Here is a 22417-nt window from a genome sequence, read left to right on the forward strand (position 1 = left end):
TTAAAGTTAAAACTTTGATAAAATTGTCGAAGTTACTTATACAATTAATCATTGATATTATAATTTAGTGTTTAGTTTCAAATTTTGTCATTCTTGTTATTTGTTTAATTTTTCGACACACCAAAGATATTAAGTTTAGTTACCATTTTATTTATGTATTGAATTTTTTTTTAACCTTGAAAAATCATCGAAAATTTATTAATTAAAAAAAGGGAGGCGGTTGTGACACTTTTTAAAACCAAAGCTAAAAGTCAAAGGAACTCAACTAAAAAAGAGTTACAGCACTGAAATTAGGGATGGCAGTTGCTTTAAAGAGGTACAATGTGGAACTGTAAAAAAACAGCGGCAGAACCGCCGCTATCGCCGAATTGTTTTTTTTGGTGGGAAACGGCGGTAGCGGCTGTTTCACCAACTTTTCTTCACAGTTCCACATTGTACCTCTTTAAAGCGACTGTCATTCCAAATTTCAGTGCTGTAACTCTTTTTTAAGTTGAATTCCTGTAAATTTGGTTTCAAAAAGTGTCACAACCGCTCCCTCCATTTATACCTAATATTTAGGGCTAAGTTAAAATATATTGATCATATATATCATTAAATGATAGTGATTTTAATGAGGTCTGCATGTGTTTTAAAAACAAAGATTTTCCAGTTATTTTACATTTAACATGTATTCTTCAAATTGTTATTTATAAATGGAGTAGACAATGGAAGATAAGTTAATTTTTCTCAATGCTTAGTAATGAATAGTGATATTCTGTCCTTGGTAGTTTTCAATGATTAGGATATATAATTAAATGATATTTAATAAGTTGACCATTTTTTTAACTCCTCTATTTCACTCTCACTTCCCCTTGTTTAAACCCAAAATTAAGCTTCTCAAAAATTTGGATAGTAGATTTTCATAATTTTAAGCTAAATGAGCATAGGTAGGTTGTAAATATGGGGGTAAAAAGGTTTACTTATCAGCCTTTGTCCTAACTCCCATATTTTCAGGGGTGTATATTCTGCATCGAATCCCCTTTTAAAGGGGAGGGGGGGGGGGTGATGAAAAAATAAAGAGTACATTTTCCGGGTTTTTTCTCCCTACTTGGGGGAAAAAATTAATCTTGTTCAGAATATACACCCCTGCATATTTTAGTTAATATTTGAATGTTATATGTAGCGTAGCTACTAAATATGTAATATTTGCATCACCTGTATTCTTTCAGATGTTAGACTCAATATGGCAAATATGTCTGGACCTTCTTTATCCCTGTTTTCTAGTTTTTCTTTCAGGAAAGTTCAATACTTGAAATACGTTTTCTTCTTCGCTGACTAAAATACTATGGATACTATTATTAGATTTTGATTGCTTGGTTCATTAAGTTGAATGTCCAAACGTTTTAACCAATAGTTTTTATTTACAGAAGAGATAATTTTATCGATTATCATTGTGGATTTATTACAATTTTTCTGCATTGTCATATCCTTAAGATCCCTGATTTAAAATGTTGGTAAATGTGGTTAAGGGGGGGGGAGTTTTGACACATTTGCGTAAACCTGGCACCTAGGCTTTATCTTTGGACTGTTAGGATAGGTTATTAATGATAAAATCATTCTTATATGATGAATTTCACGACGTTTTAAGATTTTTTGGATAGGCCTCCAGGTGGTCTCTGTACAGGTAAAAATGAAAAACAAAATTTTTTTTTTAAAGTTACAAATAAACCTTTAAAATAAAACTTTTAATATTATTCACATATTTGAAGAAAAAAGATGCATATTTTGTTTTGTAAGTTGATTTGTAACTTTAAAAAAATTTTTTTTTTTCATTTTTACCTGTACAGAGACCACCTGGAGGCTTGGAGCTCCGGAACCTGGATGCATATCAAAAAAATCTTAAAACTTCGTGAAATTCATCATATAAGAAAGATTTTAACATTAATAACCTATCATCTCAGTCCAAAGATAAAGCCTAGGTGCCAGGTTTACGCAAATGTGTCAAAACTCCCCCCCCCCCCCCCAATTCACAAATTAGGTTAAATCATGTTGAGTTAATGAGCCTTACTGTTTCTATTTTAATTACTACCTAGTTACTTCGTCCCTAGCCTCTATGGGAGGTCAGAAAAACAAACTAAAACCATAGGTACAAAGATATCACCAAAGCATCCCTGAAAAGTAAAAAGAATTTGAACAATTTTTTTCTAAGATCTTTACCTTTCGACAAAAAAATTCTTATTCATGTTATAGATGTTAAATTGTTATGGAATGATGTTTAAGTATTGACTGACTAGGTATTGTGATATTAGCCTCCTTATTGTATCTATTATATATCACACTAAAATATGGAGTTGCAGCTAAGCATAAGAAAAAAGACGCCCTAGTGGTAAGTTATTTTAAGTAGCGAAACCACTCTATAACTTTGTCTAGTGCTTATTATGTATTTTTTTTATAATAAATATAAAAACAAACAATGTTTGCTGATAATTACGTCCTTTTGTTTTAAAGCAACTTGCCTTATTATTTTACAAAATTAGACTGCTAATTTTGAAATAAAATTTTGCAAAGTGTCATTGGGAAAAGAATAACAAAGGATATTTAACATTAGGGGAATCAGATTTCGGGGAATCCTTTTGTGGGAATCTAAACAGTGGGAATCGAATTAGGGATATGTGTTGGATACCGTTTTTTCCATGTACAAAAATCTGTCACTTTACCGATGGATGTTGTTATTCTTATTTCAAAGTAGTCTTTACTACCAAGTAAAAAAAAAGGGATCTACTGCAGTTCACGGTAAAATATTGCTGGTAACGAATATTGCCAAAAATCTATGAAATCTAGCTGCCAAACGGCTGAACGTACAGATTATACCCGCACACTATTTTAAGCGGTATAAGAAGGCCTACAAATAATTATAATCTGGAATAGCCCAAGATCCAATGATGCACAGGGAAAGCTTCACTGAAGAAAAAACGCGTAAAATAGGCCTTTTTCGTGCATTTCCCTGCACTGCGAGATAATTATGTAATATTGATTTATGGCTATTTCAGATTATTTGTTGGCCTTCTTATGCCGCTTAAAACAGTGTGCGGGCATGATCTGTATTTTCAGCCGTTTGGCAGCTAGCAGTCTTTAAATTCATAGATTTTTGGCAATATTCGTTACCAACAATATTTTACCGTGAAGTGCAGTAGATCCAAAAAATAATATCTATGATTAAGTAAGTAGGTATAGTTTTTTAGACGAAACAAAACTTAAGAAAATTATTTTTTTGTTTAGGTTGGGTTTTTCCATCCGTACTGCAATGCAGGAGGTGGAGGGGAAAGAGTTCTGTGGAGAGCAGTCAGGTAAGATTTATTTCTTTGTAGTAGCGCAGCTGCCATATAATATAAATAGGTTATAGTTTTAAATATCTTGCTCTTAGCTTTAGAAATAGCTGAAAACCCCCATTTTTAGGTTTTTTTTTAAGAATTTGCAATTTTTAAAGTTTTTTTTTGAGATTTTCAGAGGCTAGGAACGAGATATTTTGAAACGGACAAAAGTTACTGATTCTATATCTCAATGCCTTTTCTTGGAGCACCATGAAGCCATAGTTCTTATGCAATCAATGTTTGACCCCCATTTTAATATTTTTACTGCGCTACTTAGGTATAAACATAATTATCCTTGTCTAGATCCAACATCCTGTAATATAGAAATTAATATTATTACTGCGCTACTTATAAACATAATTATCCTTGTCTAGATGTGTCTAGATACAACATCCTGTAATAAAGATATTAATATTATTGCTGCGCTACTTATAAACATAATTATCCTTGTCTAGATGTGTCTAGATACAACATCCTGTAATAAAGATATTAATATTATTGCTGCGCTACTTATAAACATAATTATCCTTGTCTAGATGTGTCTAGATACAACATCCTGTAATAAAGATATTAATATTATTACTGCGCTACTTATAAACATAATTATCCTTGTCTAGATGTGTCTAGATACAACATCCTGTAATAAAGATATTAATATTATTGCTGCGCTACTTATAAACATAATTATCCTTGTCTAGATGTGTCTAGATACAACATCCTGTAATAAAGATATTAATATTATTACTGCGCTACTTATAAACATAATTATCCTTGTCTAGATGTGTCTAGATACAACATCCTGTAATAAAGATATTAATATTATTGCTGCGCTACTTATAAACATAATTATCCTTGTCTAGATGTGTCTAGATCCAACATTCTGTAATAAAGATATTAATATTATTGCTGTGCTACTTATAAACATAATTATCCTTGTCTAGATGTGTCTAGATCCAACATCCTGTAATACAAATATTAATATTATTATTGCGCTACTTATAAACATAATTATCCTTGTCTAGATGTGTCTAGATCCAACATTCTGTAATAAAGATAAAAATATTATTGCTGCGCTACTTATACACATAATTATCCTTGTCTAGATGTGTTCAGATCCGACATCCTGGGGCTCATATAGTAATCTACACCGGGGATACAGATGCAGCCCCGGACCAAATTATTTCAAAAGCTAGTCAAAGGTAAAATATCTTATAATTGTAGTTACAATATATGTAAAAACATAGCTCAAGAAAATAAAAAGTCGGACAGACGAACGTTTCTGCAATCTTAGGATAAAAGTCTTCTTCTACTTATATACAGACAGTCCTCTTTGATTTTCTAATGCAAAAGTAAAATATTATTAGATAACAGATAAAAATACTGCATTTTTCAAGGACTGACACTGTAAAGATATTAATGTTCGTTTGTATGACAGTAGGACTGTGAATGTATTCACTTTCATGAATATTGTCGTCATCCTTGTTTCTTTTAGGTTTGACATGGAGATATCAAATAAACATTTAGAATTTGTTTACCTACACAAGAGAGAATATGTAGAGGCTAAAATGTATCCTTACTTCACTATGCTGGGACAGAGTCTTGGATCTTTAATATTAGGTATATCATATATAATAGTCCTATTGACTTTAAACTTTAATAATGTATCCTTACTTTACTAGGCTGGGACAGAGTCTTGGATCTTTAATATTTGGTAATTTATAGAATAGTCCTATTGATTTTAAACTTTAATAATGTATCCTTACTTTACTATGCTGGGACAGAGTCTTGGATCTTTAATATTAGGTATATCATATATAATAGTCCTATTGACTTTAAACTTTAATAATGTATCCTTACTTTACTATGCTGGGACAGAGTCTTGGATCTTTGATATTAGGTATATTTTATATAATAGTCCTATGGACTTAAAACTTTAGAAATGTATCCTCCAGTTTAGGAAAACCTCACATAGGGCCTAGGATGGTTGTACACTATTCAATAATAAAGTTTATGTCTTGGGCTGGCTATTTTCTTCCCCCCACCCCCTATCCTATTTTAATCCCACTTTAAACCTTTGTCTTTAAATTTACCATATTATTATTTAGGTATAGAAGCATTATCAAATTGTGCTCCAGATATATATTTTGATACTATGGGCTATGCTTTCACACTACCTCTTTTCAAGGTAAATAGTTGTACTGTTGTGCTAGACAAGTATCTATTAACTTAAGGAACGCAGACATAACATTGCTTATCTGAAAATGTCTCTATGTCTGTCTATAATGTTTCTTTCCCCTTTCTTTGCACTTTATTTAGGGAGGGAAGGAACAAAATTTTCGGTACACTTTTAAGCTATTTTCCTGGGGGGTGGGACACCCCAACCCCCCAAAAACTAAATAAACCCACCCCCCAAAAAAATTTATTTACATTTTTTTTGTAAAATCTCAGTAACTGCTGAACAAATTGGGCTCTACCCTTCTGGGAATATACCTACTGGTCCTCTGGTGGTTTTAAGCTATTTTCTTGGGGGGGGGGGGGGGGGACCGGAATCCGCCCAATTTTTGGGCCAATTTTGGAATCCGGATCCGGCCCAAAAATTCGACGGATTGCCATCACTAATCCTATCATGTCTATCAAGACTGTACCTGTATCTCTATCTATCTTTATGTCATAGTCTGTTTGTCTATCTATCTTTCTGTCTATCTATCTATCTATCTATCTATCATTTTTGACTATCTACATGTAAAATCTAGTATGTATGTGACAGTAAAGTTGGATGCTATGTCCACTACCCTACCATATCCACAGACATGCTGGACGCTGTACAGAACAGAAGATCTGCCTACAATAACAGGAGATCTGTCTCCAGAAATCCTTTGGCCACCTTCGCAAAACTCAGGTAAAAATGTTAAATGATAGCTTAGCCTTTAACATGGATATTTTTAACAGACAGGTTTTCTACAGGTATGGTTTTTATAGGCTTTCCTGAATCTAGATGTATTTAAGAGACTGTTTATCCAAATGGCTTTTCAAAGGTTACCTGAACCTAGATTACCTATTGACCCATATATCAAATAATCGTATACCGCTGTATCTATATATCGAATCTATAGACAACCTAAGCTTGTACTTACTGCGTCAGAAACAGACGCTAATACTTAATTAAATTATGATTGAATGACGATACCGTCCAAACTTGACTTTCCTTTAAAAATGTTGTTAGCTTGCCATTAATGTGCTTCAAATTATAAGATACACTAGTCTTAAGAGGGAAAAAAATTTATGGTAAATTTTTTTTCTAGGGGTGATATATCTTGGTAGGTTGTTGGTATCATCCCCGAAAATAGTTTTAAACCTTCTCAGGAAGCTACTTCCTAAAGGAGAATCATATCGGTTCAGCGGTTAGTAAGATCCTTATGTACAAACAGACAGACAGGCAGGTTTTACATAAGGATTGTTTAATAGATCCAAATTACCTAATAGAAATTGAATAAACAATTTTATAGAAATTAATCTGGAAAAGGCCTATCTTGTTTAATGTTTATTTAAAAATATGATTTTATTTAAGTGGGTAGGGTGAGGCGGGGCATTGCCGGTAATTTTTTCGGTTTTTTGAAAAAAAAATGGGGTAAATATTAATATTTTTAAATGGGACCAAGACCATTAGAAAGCTTACGGAAAGGACTATCAGGTCCTAATAGGACGTTATCCTAGGACTTTTAGAAGTTTGTCATAATTGGACTCAAAGAAATTACCGATAAATGCCCCATGGTGGGGCATTGTTGGTAACGTCTTTTCAACCTAAAAAAAATCGATGAAAAACGGCCAAACGGCCAGTCAAACATAAATAATCATAATTAGTAAAGGTTATAGGGATTATCCACAAAAATTTTCATAAAGATCGGACTATTCCTTCTATGTCAAAAATCATTTTTTTTAAAGGACGAGAAATTTCGATTTTTTTTTCACAAAAATTTTCTTTCAAAATAAAATTTGAATTTTTTTTTATAAAAAAATCTGTTCTATTCACTTTTTGGCCTAATTCTTAAAAAGCCCATATTGAATTTTAGATTTTACCAAAGAAAACCTGAAAATTGATATTAAAAATCGAATTTGAATTTTTTTTTCGACGTTACCGAAAAATACCCCGCGCGAACTTTGGTCATTTTTGAAAAAAATATTAACTCTACATTTAAGCTCTCAACGGATTTGGAAAGAGCGGGCAATTCTTAGTTCAAAAGGTTTTTACGGATCAGTTCTAGGTCTTACCAATTTTTGTGTAGGTCGATCTTTATACACATAGGTGAAAAAATTTTTGAAAAAAATTTTTTTTCGTCCGACTTTGAGACCCCAAAAGTACCCTTAAAATTTATCTCACAAAAATTTCATTTTATACTTTTTTGTAGGCAATTTAATAAGGAACAAATTTGCTTTTATGTTTTTTTCTGTCAGTCGATTAGAACATGGAGAAAAATGTCATTTTCTGAAGGTGGGTAAAAAATTACCGGTAATGCCCCTTACCGGTTAATGCCCCGCTTGACCCTAATTCTTTTCAGATTTTAATTATTTTATGTTTTTTTATAAAGTTGTAAAAATTATTTCTTTTTTTTTCATTAAATTTTTATTATGCATACATTTAAGTTCAATCATACTTTGAAATATATTTTTAAAAGACGACAACATTCATGTTAATTAAGGGGGACTTTTTATACCTGGAGTTTTTGGTAGCAAAATAAATCAACTATAAATCTTTAAAACCAAAGAAATCTTAATTTCCATTGAATAAAAATTGCATAGGTAAATTGTTTGACTTTGAACTTTTGAGGCACGACCTTTGTCAGAAGTCCTATTCATAGTAATGAATTGCATCTGTTTTGGTAAAGGCATTCCCCCTAATCTTAAGATCAATGTGACGCATCTGACATGAGAGCAGTAGGAACATCTGAAATTTTAATGTCTTTAGTTTGAAGTAGTTTTGGCCAAAATTAAGACTTATTCAACTACCTTCCCAACGCGACGAGATAGGCTACTGTTTTGGGTATGACTGTAAATAAACACTCAAATCGTTTTTGTTTTTACTTATAGAGTAGCCTTGTTACATGAATTACCAAAAATCATCAACTAGACAAGTATTCCATGTTTCATAACGATTGAATAATTCTTTAGTGTTTTCAATTCAGCTAATTGTCCATATGACGTTGGGATGCGACGTTAATACCCTAATTAAAAGCTTTGCATCAATAAGGCTGCATTCATTTTTCCAATTACCATGGTTCATAATAATCTTTATATAGAATAATACTCAGAATCTCTTTATTTGATGCTAATCACGGCCAATCAATTTTCACTTATTTATAATCACTTCCTGTTAATTGTTTAGAATTAATTTATTATGTAAAAAGTTTATAAATGCAAACCTTCTCTACATTCATGGTTCGTCCGTTTGTTACTTTTTGGATAGCTTTGATAATTAGGCATGCTAGAATTGTACTATCGACGCCAAACTATCCTGTAACATTTTGTTATAATATTATTAAACTATTAAAAGATTTTGTTAAAAATTACTCTAAGACGAGGTTTATGGTAAAGCATTTTTAAAATTAAGTCTTTAAGTTTAGAGTATTTCCACATTTATCTACCAATTTTAAAGCGATCTTGCGACAGATTTACAAAGAATTTTCGTTGTGATTTCTATAATATTGAAAGCAAGGTCATATTATAGTTGCTATTAATGGATATAGAATATATGATGCTAACAAGGGCATCATTTATTGGTCAGTTCGTTCATCGGGGCTTAAAATTTTTCATTTTAATATCCTCGGAAAGCTGTCTATAATAGTATGCGATGAATTACCCCTTGCTCTAATTTAACAAAATTTGTTCCTTTACTTTTCGTCAGTTTAATTACTTTTTGTAGCTCTTAAATTTGCATATGCATAGGTTTTCAGTTATACTTATACTTGTTTTAAGTAGCAAAGCTACTCTATAATTCACTTTGTCTGTCCACCAGTCAGTAAGTCAGTCCGTAACGCTATGGGGGAAACGTGATTTTCTCGGCTCCTATTTAAGATAGAAAGCTGAAATTTTTAGTGAAGATTCTCATGATATATGTCCATCTAATCTATACTTTGTTTTGTCCATCTGTCTGTTATTTTGGGTGCGAGATCGATTCCTTGATTTTCAAGTTTTCGTGACTTTCTCGATCTTTTTCAAGAAAGAGGACTGAAATTTTCAGGGATTAATCAATGTTACATTCTACACATTTTCACGTTTTCGTGATTTCTCTATTTCATCAAGTTTGATTATTATTGTATGACACTGCTCTATAGTAATTTTTTCCCCGATATCCATTCATAATTTTTGAACTTTGCTACTTATGGATGTTATGGATGTTGTCATCCTTGTTAATTTAGATATTATCGACTATTTGCGTGGGCCTATGGAAAATGTGGAGGTGTAGCTGACTGCGTAATGGTAAATTCTAGGTAAATTTTTCTTACTTTTAGTAGCGCTGCTACTTTTTGATTACGGTCGGTACGTTCGTCCGTCTGAGCGGTAGGGTCATCTTGTAAGGAGCCCTAACTTTTTTTTATGCAGTATATCAGTTATTTTCGTTGTCATGCATAGAACAAAGCAGCAGTAGGTACAATATTTAATATCTATTAGGGTTGGCAATCCGAATCTGGGATCCGGAATCTGCCCAATTTTTGGCCAATTTTGGAATCCGAATCCGGAACTCGTTTTTTAATAGCGGATTCGGATTCTTAATTGGTAGGCTAAAATTAGCGTCTTGAGTTTTTTAAAACTTGTCATTATCATCATTATATCTACCTAATATCTTTTAAAATCTGGTTCGATTCTCGGAAGTGAATTATAGAGAACACCAAGAACATTAATTTTTAGGACAATGTAGCACTTAATTTTTTTAATTTAAAAAAAAGCCTTTTAAAATATTGCTAGAATCCGAATTCGGAATCCGCCAAAAATAAGAATCCGGAATCCGCAAGAATCCGCCATTTTTGGACGGATTCTTGTAAGAATCCGAATCCGGTCCAAAAATTTGACGGATTGCCATCCCTAATATCTATAATACCATTCTTATTTCAGCTGGACAGAAGACCATATCTTAAGTCTATGGAATATTGTTCCCTGCAAAGTATTTCCTCCCTGCGAGGTTTCACATTTAAGTCAGGTATAGAAATCCTACTTCTTTAAGCATATTTTTTAAAGCGAAGCTTTTCTATAATTAGGGTCGGTCCGTCCGTCCGAGATAGGTAGCTTTTATTTGTTAATTTAGGCATGTTAGAATTGTCCTATCGATTTCAAACTTTGCATGGTGATTTCTTTAGTAGTTAGGTACGTGCGTAGCAACTTTTTAAACCTTACCAGAATGTCCGTACGTCCATTTTAAACATGTTGATTTTTTTACTTTTTTAATAACAATTTTTTATGTGATAAAATCAACCGATTGATCTGATTTTTTGATTACTGATTCCTATTACAATAAGGTACAATATTATGAGCGAAGCATCTCTATAATCAAATCATTAAAATGTTAGTATGTCCTTAAACAGAATTTTGTATTTAAGAAGTTTTGCTACAAATTTACGTATAATTTTGTCAAACCTTATATTTTCATATTTTGTATATTCAGTTCTGACACTCAACAAAAGTTAATGTTCATCTGTCATATCGTTTCAGAGCTTCGCTTTTATGAATGTTGTCATCCTTGTTTTATATTTATTTATTATCCATCTATCCATAAGGTGTAATACATGAAAACTCTTATTTTAAATTAGAGTCATATTAGAGTCGTTCTGAAGGTCTATTTCGTTATCAATTATCTCTCCTATTACATTGTTTCTTTCTAAATAAAACATAAACACACCCTTCTTAAAGTAAATTAAAGCAAAGTTGAGTAGTACCAACTCACTATGAAATATGGACTAATTCTAAATAATCTCATGCCAATTTTAAAGGCTTATTAGTATTTTATCTCTCTTTCACGTTTTGTCTTTTTTTTCTTAACAGGGCTCGGCAGCCGCCTGTAAGCCTCAGGGAAATCAATATTTTACAATTTCAAAAGTCAGCTGGAAGTCTAGACCTGAAACAAATATTGCAATCTGTCTTTCTTTTTTATTAAAAGCATACAAATGCGTTGAGATACGAGGCTTAGTCGCGGCTGATGCGCTGCTTGCAGCTGCCATACTTTTCAAAATTGATGTCTTTGTTTAGTTGCCATCTAAAAGAGAGGAGACAAAAGAGTACAAAATAATATCTCTGGGTCAGTTCAGACCAGAAAAGGACCATCCGCTTCAAATTAAGGTAAGATTTTTTTATGCCTAATCTTCTAGGTAATTCCGACATGCCTCTGACAGGGGTGTATATTCTGCACAAGATTTATTTTTTTTCCCCTGCTACAATTTTTTTATATTTTTTTCCCCCCTAGTTTTTTCACACCAAGAAGGGGGAAAAATTGAAAAATATTTAAAGAACTCTATATTTTATTTATTTTATCCCTCCTACCACACATTTTTTTTGATTTTTTCACCAAGGAGGGGGGGGAAATGGAAAAAATGTTTTCAGTTTTCTTAATTTTTTACATTTTTTTTCCCTCCAACTACTTATTTTTTATCCCCCCCCCCCCCCTGAGCAGGGGATCCCATGTAGAATATACACCCCTGGCCTCTGATTAAGGATGTTTGTATATCACGTTAATCCTCACACGAAATTGTAGAAGCCTGTTAAACACATTCTGAGTAAACGAATAAAAACATGTTTTATAAATGCCAGTGTTGGATGTATTTATGACATATAATTGAAAATGTATGGATGTTTAAATGCCAGTGTCAGATGTATTTTTGACATATGTATAAAAATATTGGATGTATTTTTGCCAGTGTTGGATGTATTTATGGCATGAGAATCGATTTTATTGTCATTTATACAGTAAAAATTCAGTTTGCCATAAATACATCCATTTGCACTGGCGAAAACACATCCACTGTAAATGGCAGTCCCCCTTTAAAAGGCTTCAATTAATGTCTTCAAAAAAAACTTGTATACCATTTTTTAGGCAATGTTTGAGCTTAGACAAATCATTTCTGAAGAAGAATGGTCTAAGGTGAGAAAATTTGATGTACTGAATTTTAGTTTCCGAAAGTGTACCTAGCTTCCGCATCCTATCTCAATAATAATATTTACTACCAGCTAAAAAAGCTTCTAACTTAAAAAAAAAAAAAAAAAAATTTGAAAAATTAAAATTTTGATTGTATAATGTAAAAATCGTCTATACATTATATCACTTTTCCCTTTGACCGGGGTAGCTGAAAATAGCGTTTGCAATAATTGGGTTATTTGCTGTACAACTTTGGAAATTAGGGAAGAAATAGGCAATCCATTTTCAGCACATCGAAAATTTTATTTAATATTCTTAACAATCAGAGGGTCTGCTATTCAGCCAATTCATTCCAATTGAAATTGCCGCAAAATTAAATATTTTCTTGGGTTAATGTTAGCGTATAACTTGTTTTTTGATGTAACTGAAGGGGAATTGGTAAGAAGGGGGAGAAAAAGGGGTAGGGGGTTGCGGGGAAATTTTCACTTATAATTGTTTGTCAGAATCAGAATAACATTCCCTTTTCCCTGTTAACAATCAGTTATCAGTAGGTATATGTTCAATACCATACAACTTTTCAATAATTATAAAATAATGGTTTACTTTGTTTACTAATAGTTTAAATGCTTCAAAAAAAAGGTGCAGCCTAATTCTTCGACATGTATTGTCTAATGTCTATGGATAAACGTAAACAGCAGTTATCTTTGTATTATAGTTAGCTGTATTGATAAGAGATTATATTAATTTTTTACTCAACAAAGAATTTGATGGTTTAAATAGTTAAAATTAAATTTAAATAGACATTCTCCCTTAAAATGCCTCCCAACGACAGCTGAAAATCGTGTAGCTATAGGTTTCTTGTTTTTTTTCGAAATGATTTTGTTGTTGGTATAAGCTGACAATATTCTACAGGGTGCCCGTCAGAAACTGTTTTTTTATTACGCTCATTACTTCCTTAATATTTTAGCTATCTTAGTAAAATAAAAAGAATTTGACAGCCTTGGTCTGACCATTTTATGGGACAATGATGAAAAATCCTCAAAATAAACAGAAAAAAATCTACGAGGTTTTGCATAAGAGATTGATTTTATTGAATTTAGACTAACACAGCAGAAAATATTTACTTTGTGAACTTTAGGATGAGTTAGGAACATTGCTATGCCATAAAATGGTCAGTCAAATACTTTTTATATTACTAAGATAGCTCAATATTAAGGGAGTAATAAACGTTCAAAAAAAAACAGTTTCCGACGGACACCCTGTAGATATATGTATATATTCAGGTGAAATTAGTGATAATTGGAGGAGTGAGGGGAGAGGAAGATGAAAAGTTGGTGAAGGATATTCAAGATTTATGCAAGTACTTGTCGGTGGAAGATAACGTAGAGGTAACAATTATTGAGTAGCTTTTTTTCAAAGATGATAAATAGTTATAGGGCGGGAGGGGACATTGGGCTGTCTATTACACTAATCCCCGAAAATTTGTAAAAACGTTTCCTTATTTATTGGCTGATCTCCTTTGGAACATTTATTTTACTTTTTATTGGTTGGTTCACCAAGTTGAATGTTAAAACTATTTGTAAAATACAGAAGGGGTAATTTTGGGTATCATCATTGGGGGTAGTTTATAGATTTATTGGCGTTAGTCTTTTCCCTTTAGATCCCTGCATGACGTAACTTTTCCATAAAAAAAACCCACGCTGTCAAAATCTTGCACTCATATTATTACTTTCTTCAGTTAGGTTAATATGATCATAAGTAGCTCAGCAATGATAAGATACTGACAACATTTTAAATGAAACTGAGACTATTTTGAAAATTGTTGTGAGTGGCGATTTTTGTTCTCAAAGCACATTTTAAAATTTTTAGTACCCCTCTCGCACTAACTTCTCATAGCTTCATAGTTGCTAAAGCTTCACAATTTTTGCCAACAAAATTGTTTATTTTTTTCAGTTTAAAGTGAATTTACCATATCCGTCCTTACTGAATGAGCTGTCAGAAGCACAAATTGGATTACATACAATGTGGAATGAACATTTTGGTATAGGTAAGACAATTCATTATTTATTAGAAGATTAGCCATCTATAGAAAAAAAAGAAGTTTGTTTCAAATGATTTATTCAAATTAGGGAAAGTTGAAAGGGAACAATTACTTTAGATAAATCCCCCCCCCCCATTTTATTTCTCCATCCACAGGATAATATACTGGTTAGAATATTAACATTTCTCTGTAGTAAGGGTTTCCCCTTTTCTGGGCAAGTTTTTGGAAGGAGTGGGCTTTTCTGAAAATCAGCAATAGCTTATGAATTTCGTCATCTTTGAAGAGGCAGGCACCTGGCACACGGTTGAAGATCTAACTTTTTTTTATTACAGATTGGATAAATAACTAAACATATGAATAAATTTTGCAATTATAGGCATTGTTGAAATGATGGCTGCGGGTTTATTAACAATAGCTCACAGGTAATCCATTTTCAAATATTCAATTACATTAAATATTGAAAATTAAAAAGTAATAAGCTCAAGCAGATAGTCTTATCTCAAATCAATCGTTTAACAACATAATTATTTTTTTTTCTCCACTTTTTTTACTTGTACCAATGTACACTGCATAGTTTGATCTTAAAGGGACTGTGAACGAGAAAATTTCTCATCAGATTATCAAACCTTAACATCATCTCATTCATATAATCTCAAATAAAGGGCAAAACTGTCTCTCGTTTCCTTAAAAAAACGGCTTTTTCCGTCGATTTTTACTATGTCCAAGATTGGGGAAAAAATTTCCGGACTATATAAATGTGCAGTTAATTGTCTTTTTTTCCTTCTATAGCTAAAACTAAACTTTTTGATATAGTTCTCTATTTTTCCTAACGGTTAAGCTGACTTTTAACATAATCCTTGCTTTAAACAAATGTATAGTTACTTAGAAATTGATAAAATAAGCAATATTTTTTGTTGAAAACCAAATACAATAACAAAGCTAGAAACAGGTTTTTTTTATTAGTATCCAAGTAACTTTAGATGGCCCATCTCTCGCCCACCTTTAATTACAAATTTGTAAATAATAAAGGTGCAATATTTCTTTATAAACAGTCTGATAAAAGTGTAAACTAATTCTCCAAAATGGGCTTTTAATTCTCTAACACAATAAAAAAGGATACCTATTATTATTTTAAATAAAATCTGAGATTCAACCCTTTGTAGACAGTGAGGTATTTTTTTGCCAATAATACGAATTTAATATAGATCTTTATTACCTAATTACTATGTTATAAAAAAACTTATTGGCAATTTTATATCATAAAATAAATCCTTAACAGTAAGTAAATTGTTTCAACTATATATGACAAGTTAAATATCCATACTAACATTATAAGAAACAAAAACGTTCAGATTTTCCCTGATTTTCCTTTTTCCCTCCAAAAATACCATAAAATCAAGGCATTATTTCTGGATATTTTTGTTAATAGGACGTTTTTGGTTGATCAGTGTAGTGAAATATGCTTAGAAAATGTTAAGATTTGATAATCAGATGAGAAATTTGTACTTTCACACTCCCTTTTACCATCCTTAGAAATCTCAAATTAAAAAACAGTCAATATTTTGTTTCTGAGGCATTTAGTAAATTCTAGTTACATAAGTACAAATAGTAAGATGGTGGATTATTTTCAGAAATCTTGTACCTTTTCTAAAAGCAAATGAAGCATTACGGGTGTTGATTGACCGCATTTTATTTTAGACTAGCAAGCCTAAATCTTTTACATTAAATTTTTCCATACCATTGATCAAATAATTCTTCATGTATCTTACTAAATTTTCAAACCTTAGGTCTGGAGGTCCCTTGAGAGACATAATAATTGAAGAAACAGGATCCAGGAATGGATTCCTGGCCTCCAACGCTCAAGAATATGCTGCACATATTGCCTTCATTCTAGGGTAAGATTCAGAGATAAGATAATTCGTATTATAAACAGCTTTCCGCGAATATAGAATGCACAATTATAAGATTAAAACCATTTTTTTAGCCCCGAGGTGCCGAAGGCACGGGCCAAAAAAACTGGTTTTAATCTTATGATTGTACATTTTTATATTCGTAGAAAGCTGGATATAATACGATGCTAGACATAGTTTTTTCGTATGGATGAGAACCTGTTCTTATCCACCGGATTCGAATAAATACGAGACAATAATCTCTCTAAATTTGTTATGTATACAATATACATATATGCAATGGTTTGGTGAATATTTATTATTTAACCTGGATATTATCTTCTATACAGCTTCTCATTTCGGTGTATAATAACCGAATCATCCATCCTCCTATAATATAAAGTAGTACCTAAGGAAGTTTTGTCTGAAACCTAATTTTCTGAAACTGGTAGTCCGAATTAATTTTACTTTTCAGGGAAGCTTTATAATTGCTTCTAGTTGGTTTTAGGCTATTTTTCTGGCCTCCTTCGTTCTACACTAGATGCTGGTGTTGAAGCAACTAGTACTTATTAAAGCGTCTGAATTCTTAACCTAACTTTTTACAAACCAACACTTCAATTGCACAACCTTTGTCTTGGTGTCTTAATTAAACCTAGTAATGATGAGCTGTTCCCGTTTATTGGATAATGCATTTCCCCCGACCCTTATTGTCTAAATATGTGTATTTCAAGATCTCGCTTACATCTGGCGCAAGATTTATCCTTATATTAAATTGCACCTAAAAAAATTACTTCCCTCCCCGCCCTCAAGAGGTCCCTAGGGGCTTATCCGCTAGTCTTTAATAATGGATTTAATCTTCATTATTAATATTACAGGATGACCGACAAGGGACGAGAAGGAATCCGAGAGCGAGCCAGGTCATCAGTCAACCTGTTCAGCAGTCAGAAGTTTGACAGCGGGTGGACACGGGCCACGGATTCTTTGTTTCCACAACAGTAAACCTAGTTTTTTTAAACCCCTTTTTTATACATTTTGTATTAATATATAGTTTATTTGTTGTTACTAAAGAAAAGTTTGATTAAGATTTCTGAGGTATGCTTTGCAAATTATTTGAAATTCAGGTTAAACAAAGGGAAAGGTAGGTTGTGCTAAAATTTCGTAAAGTTGTGAGTTTTAAGAATTAAAAATAGAAGTATAACTCGTAAAATTTGGCATGGAAGTTGCTTTACTGGGGTATACCGTGGATTCACTGGATATGTACTATATTTTACTATATTAGAGCAACCAAATTTAGAGCTCTACTTCTATTTTAAATTCTTAAAAAGCTAAAACCCACACTTTTACGGAATTTTAGCATAACCTACCTCCCCCTTTTTTTTAATAATCCCCTAATTTTTCCTACTTGTTTCTTAATTCCACGAATTAAATGCACAAAATTTTTACCAAAGAGCTGTCTACTGGTGAAAAAATAAAAGGTTATTTATTATATGCGCATATATATTCTAAAGTGTGTTACCTTTTTTTATGTTTTATTATTACAGGGTGCGCCACATATCTAGGGACTTTTTTAAAACGGCCATAGCGTCAAAACTACTTGACCAATCAGGACGTTTGACCCCACTATAAAAAGCTTAGGTAATGACCTTTTAGCACAAAAAAATCTTTGGGCGAAGATGGGCTCGTACTCCGAGCTGGCTGCGCTTATGTTCAACAAGGCAGATTCGAAGTGCGCCGGTGATATAATCTGGATTCTCAACCAGGGCCCACTAAATCGGACCTCAGCCCATCTGTAGATAAGCTAGAGTTATGCAACTTGCTGGGGATACTGTTAAATACATAAGTAAGACACTAGAAAAGACTACAGCTCTTTATATAAAATGGCTTGGCTTTAGTACTTCGGCAAAGTGAAACGTGGCAGATTTAGAGATGTCAAAAATCGTGTAAAATTTGTGAAAATTTCTCGTTTCTCGACGTCAGAGACCCATATGGAACTTAAAACTCATTTGAGACTATGAATTGCGCTGACAACCCTAGATGAATCTTCCTGCCATTTCCAAAAAGGTATAGAACGTCGTTCTAGCTCAACTGTGGTCCAAATAAGAGCCTCCGTGTCAAAGGGTAGCTTGAAAGTTGGGTGAATTTGGATCCTGCGGTTACTCACATTACTAAGGAAATGGGGCCTCCCAGCTGCCCGATCTTAATTCAATGGACCTTTGGACCTTGGGCTACTTTGAAGCATGCACCAATAGACGTACCCATACCATAAAGACCTCCCTCATTGCCACTATCAAGGAAAACTTCGCCAGCTTGGACAGTTACATTCTGACCTTGGCCTGCCGGCGGTTGAGGAGGCGGGTAGAGGCGGTGATTGATGCTGGCGGCGATTTTATTCAATGATCTAATAGTCATATACCTAATTTGCTCCCCAGTTTTTAAAATTTAATAAAATCTTTAAAATTGATGATTTTATGTTCATTTGTTTACAATTTAGAAAAAGTCCCTAGATATGTGGCGCACCCTGTATTTGGCCACAAATTGGTCAAAAATGCACACAAATCAGACCTTTTTCGACCAAAGATGCTCAAATGGTTCCTTTACAAGCCCAATCAATCAGTTTTAAGATACCATAAAATCAACAGAAAAAATACTTATTTTTACTTTTCTGTCATTTTTAAAGTTTGATTCTGTTAAATTGGCTATTCTTGAAGGGATTTATGCATTGATTATACTGAAACATAATATTGGACAGAAATTAATGTATTTCAAAGAAAGAAATTTTGGAAAATAAAAAATTTGACCTCTATCACTTCAGAGGACAGCTGCCATCCTCCAGTTGAGAGGATGTAGTTAAATACTTGTTAGCAATAATAATTAGCCCAAAAAGTAAAACAAAATTTTTTTTAATATGGTAAAAAAATGATAATCTAAATCTTAATTTTGGGGATGATGATCTTAAAGACGCTCTGGCTGTTGGTGATGATAACCCAGATGGTATCCAAATACATGAGCATTATGACAACTTATCTATTAAACTATGGTCCGATTTTTGTATTTGTAGCATTCTCCAATCAAGAGAAATCCCAAAACATACAATCATGGTTTTTAAATTCTCCAATTCATAAGGTAAATATAGTAGTTTTTAAAAGACTAGCGGCTTCGCCCCTAGCCTCTAGGGGCTTCGCCCTATATAGTTTTGGGAAGTCAACCCTCCTTAATAGAAATATTCAAAAAATTATTCTTTGTTTAATTACTCTGTGGTAAAATTAAACCCAGGTTGTGCGCTTTATGCACAAAAATTTTAATTTGTACAAATTAAACCCAGGTTGTTAGCCGTATACACAAAAATTAAAATTAAAAAAAAATATTTTGATTTTTTTTTGGGGGGGGGGATTCATGGGGGCTTCGCCCCATGTTGCAGTGGGGTTCCCCCATCCCAATTACTGGTTTTTGTTTAAAAAAAAATAAAAAATATTGGGAGTCGGGATTTTTTTATTTTTGGGGGGGATAGGGTGTCCCACCCCCCAAGAAAATAGCTCAAAACCACCAGAGGACCAGTAGGTATATTCCCAGAAGGGTAGAGCCCAATTTGATCAGCAGTTACTGAGATTTTACAAAAAATGTAAAAAAAAAAATTTTGGGGGTTGGATTTTTTTTTATTTTTGGGGGGGTTGGGGGTGTCCCACCCCCCAAGAAAATAGCCTAAAACCACCACAGGACCAGTAGGTATATTCCCTAAAGAGTAGAATCCGATCGGTTCAGTGGTTACCGAGATCTTAAGGGACAGACAGACAGACGGACAGACAGACGGACAGACATCAAGTTACTTTGTATTATAGATGGTTATATTTCTTGTTACAACTTTTAATTGGAGGCTGCTACAAATACAAAAATTGTACCATAGTTCAATAGATGAGTTGTCATAATGCTAATGTACTTGGATACGATCTGGGTCATCATCACCACCAGTAAGAGCGTCCTTCAGATCATCATCCCCAAAATTAAGATTTAGATTATCATTTTTTTACCATATTAAAAAAATTTTTGTTTTACTTTTTGGGCAAATTATTATTGCTAACAAGTATTTAATTACATTCTCTCAACTGGAGGTTGGCAGCTGTCCTCTGAAGTAATAGAGGTCAAATTTTTTATTTTCCACAATTTCTTTCTTTGAAATACATTAATTTATGTCCAATATTATGTTTCAGTATTATCAATGCATAAATCCCTTCAAGAATAGCCAATTTAACAGAATCAAACTTTAAAAATGACAGAAAAGTAAAAATAAGTATTCTTTCTGTTTATTTTATGGTATCTGTGCATATAAAAGGTAACACCCAAATTTGCTGTTTTTTAGTATTTTCATAAACTTTTCTTGAAATATAAAGATATCTTAAAACTGATTGATTGGGCTTGTAAAGGAACCATTTGAGTATCTTTGGTCGAAAAAGGTCTGATTTGTGAGCATTTTTGACCAAGTTGTGGCCAAATAATAATAAAACATAAAATAAAGTAACACACTTTATAATAAGGGTATTTATGAATGTCTGTCCATCGATGTAAATGGTCACTGGTCAGGTAATAATTCGCCATTAAACAACTTACACACACTTACAAAATTGTTATCTGCCTTAAATTATTATTATACCATGATTTACTACCTACTGAGTAGCAATTAACTGTTCTTATTTATTCTGGTATTTTATTATCTTGAATATGCTGATGCTTTCCCTTACAGTGCCTGTCGCGCACTAAACCCTTCCCAATGAGAGAATGTAGTTAGTATTATAAGATATAAGTGGATATTATGCCAAGCGAAAAATTGTCTTCAATTGAGGTTGCTTACATTTATTGGGCAGTTCGTTCATCCAGTAGAGAGTAAAGGGGAGTGGATGTGGGGTATTGTTATTTTAGCCCGCTGCTAGTTTCTTTTTTATTTAAGAACTTAAAAATTTGCTGTAACATCCAAGTAATAATATATCTATTTTATTTAAGCATCATGTTAAAACACGTAGAAGATTAAAGGTGAAGTTAATTTGCCTAAATGTTTTCAAGAAAATTTTTTTTAGTAGGTGTATTATCATGTTCATTTTTCCTTTCAATTTTTAACATAAACAGTTTTTTAATGCTTTCAATAAATATGAAAGGTAATATATTCATAATAAAAAAATTCTATTCTGAAGGTCTATTATTTCTTATAATAAAAGCTTCTTATTTTAGATATCGGTCTTTCACTAAAAACCAGCGTTTCGGAGCCGGAGCCGGGAGCAGCAACATTTTTGGTGGAGCCGGAGCCGTATTTTTCATTAAAAACGGCTCCAGATTAGCTAAAAATAATTTTTTAAAAGTAATATTATAATTGGGCAACGGTCTATTTTCATATAATAAACTGAAAAACTATTGTTACTTAACAAATAGACACACATCCTTTTACTTTTATATAGCTTTAATCAAATAAAAGCAAAATATTTTATATTATTTATTTTATTTTATCAAATTCAATAATGAACAAAAATTAATTGATATATTAATTTTCAGGTAGGAGCCGGAGCCGCATCAAAATTAAACGGCTCCGACACGCTGCTAAAAACAATACCTTAAGAGGGACAACAGGATTTTCAATTTTTAATGCTTTTTGTCCCTCCAGGGAACCCTAGATCTGCGGAGCCTTATTAAACGGGGTCTTTCCCTAATAGGAATTCAAACCAACCCTTAACCTAACCCAAAAAAGCATAAAAAGTTAGCTTGTGATCCATTTTGATATTATGGAAACCGCCAAAATATCCAAAATTCATTTGAACAATCCAATTTCTTTTTTTGAAGTTTTTGACTCTTTAATATTAGCATTAAAATTAAGTTTTAGAGCCTGTCATACGGACTTACTAACGGACGCTTTTATAAAGAAGATGCTAAAACAATAAGGAAATATTATATAAAACCATATAAATTAAGTCATATATTTTATATAAAACCCTTTTTAAAAGCGAAGCTTTTCTATAATTAGGGTCGGTCCGTCCGTCAC

At 32.5% G+C, this 22417-nt stretch overlaps 2 protein-coding genes across 6 annotated transcripts in view; both read left to right on the forward strand.

Annotated features, from left to right (window-relative positions):
- The window catches only part of S1P (membrane-bound transcription factor site-1 protease), a 43191-nt gene extending 41982 nt beyond the window's left edge, over positions 1–1209 (forward strand). The window contains exon 30 of one of the 2 annotated variants that reach the window (XM_080162006.1): positions 1–1209. The gene's annotated coding sequence lies outside the window, so the exon portion shown is untranslated. The other variant, XM_080162009.1, reaches the window with a different exon arrangement.
- Positions 1188–22417, forward strand: part of Alg11 (ALG11 alpha-1,2-mannosyltransferase) — a 22611-nt gene continuing 1381 nt past the window's right edge. For 2 of the 4 annotated variants that reach the window (XR_013880004.1, XR_013880005.1), the window contains exons 1-16: positions 1188–1273; positions 2272–2365; positions 3259–3326; positions 4454–4549; positions 4843–4967; positions 5456–5535; positions 6104–6249; positions 9764–9835; positions 10458–10542; positions 11586–11675; positions 12427–12474; positions 13752–13856; positions 14422–14515; positions 14886–14931; positions 16297–16404; positions 17274–17490. Coding sequence is in view for 1 of the 4 variants with exons in the window: in XM_080162017.1 (XP_080018143.1) it covers positions 1209–1273; positions 2272–2365; positions 3259–3326; positions 4454–4549; positions 4843–4967; positions 5456–5535; positions 6104–6249; positions 9764–9835; positions 10458–10542; positions 11586–11675; positions 12427–12474; positions 13752–13856; positions 14422–14515; positions 14886–14931; positions 16297–16404; positions 17274–17397 (1446 nt within the window). In the remaining 3 variants the exon portion in view is untranslated. Of the gene's footprint in view, positions 1274–2271; positions 2366–3258; positions 3327–4453; positions 4550–4842; positions 4968–5455; positions 5536–6103; positions 6250–9763; positions 9836–10457; positions 10543–11585; positions 11676–12426; positions 12475–13751; positions 13857–14421; positions 14516–14885; positions 14932–16296; positions 16405–17273; positions 17520–22417 lie in introns of those variants that run through there. The other 2 variants (XR_013880003.1, XM_080162017.1) reach the window with 2 other exon arrangements.

The sequence above is a fragment of the Acartia tonsa genome, chromosome 5, assembly GCF_053477335.1.
Source record: "Acartia tonsa isolate MP-2025a chromosome 5, ASM5347733v1, whole genome shotgun sequence".
NCBI classification, from domain to species: domain Eukaryota; kingdom Metazoa; phylum Arthropoda; class Copepoda; order Calanoida; family Acartiidae; genus Acartia; species Acartia tonsa.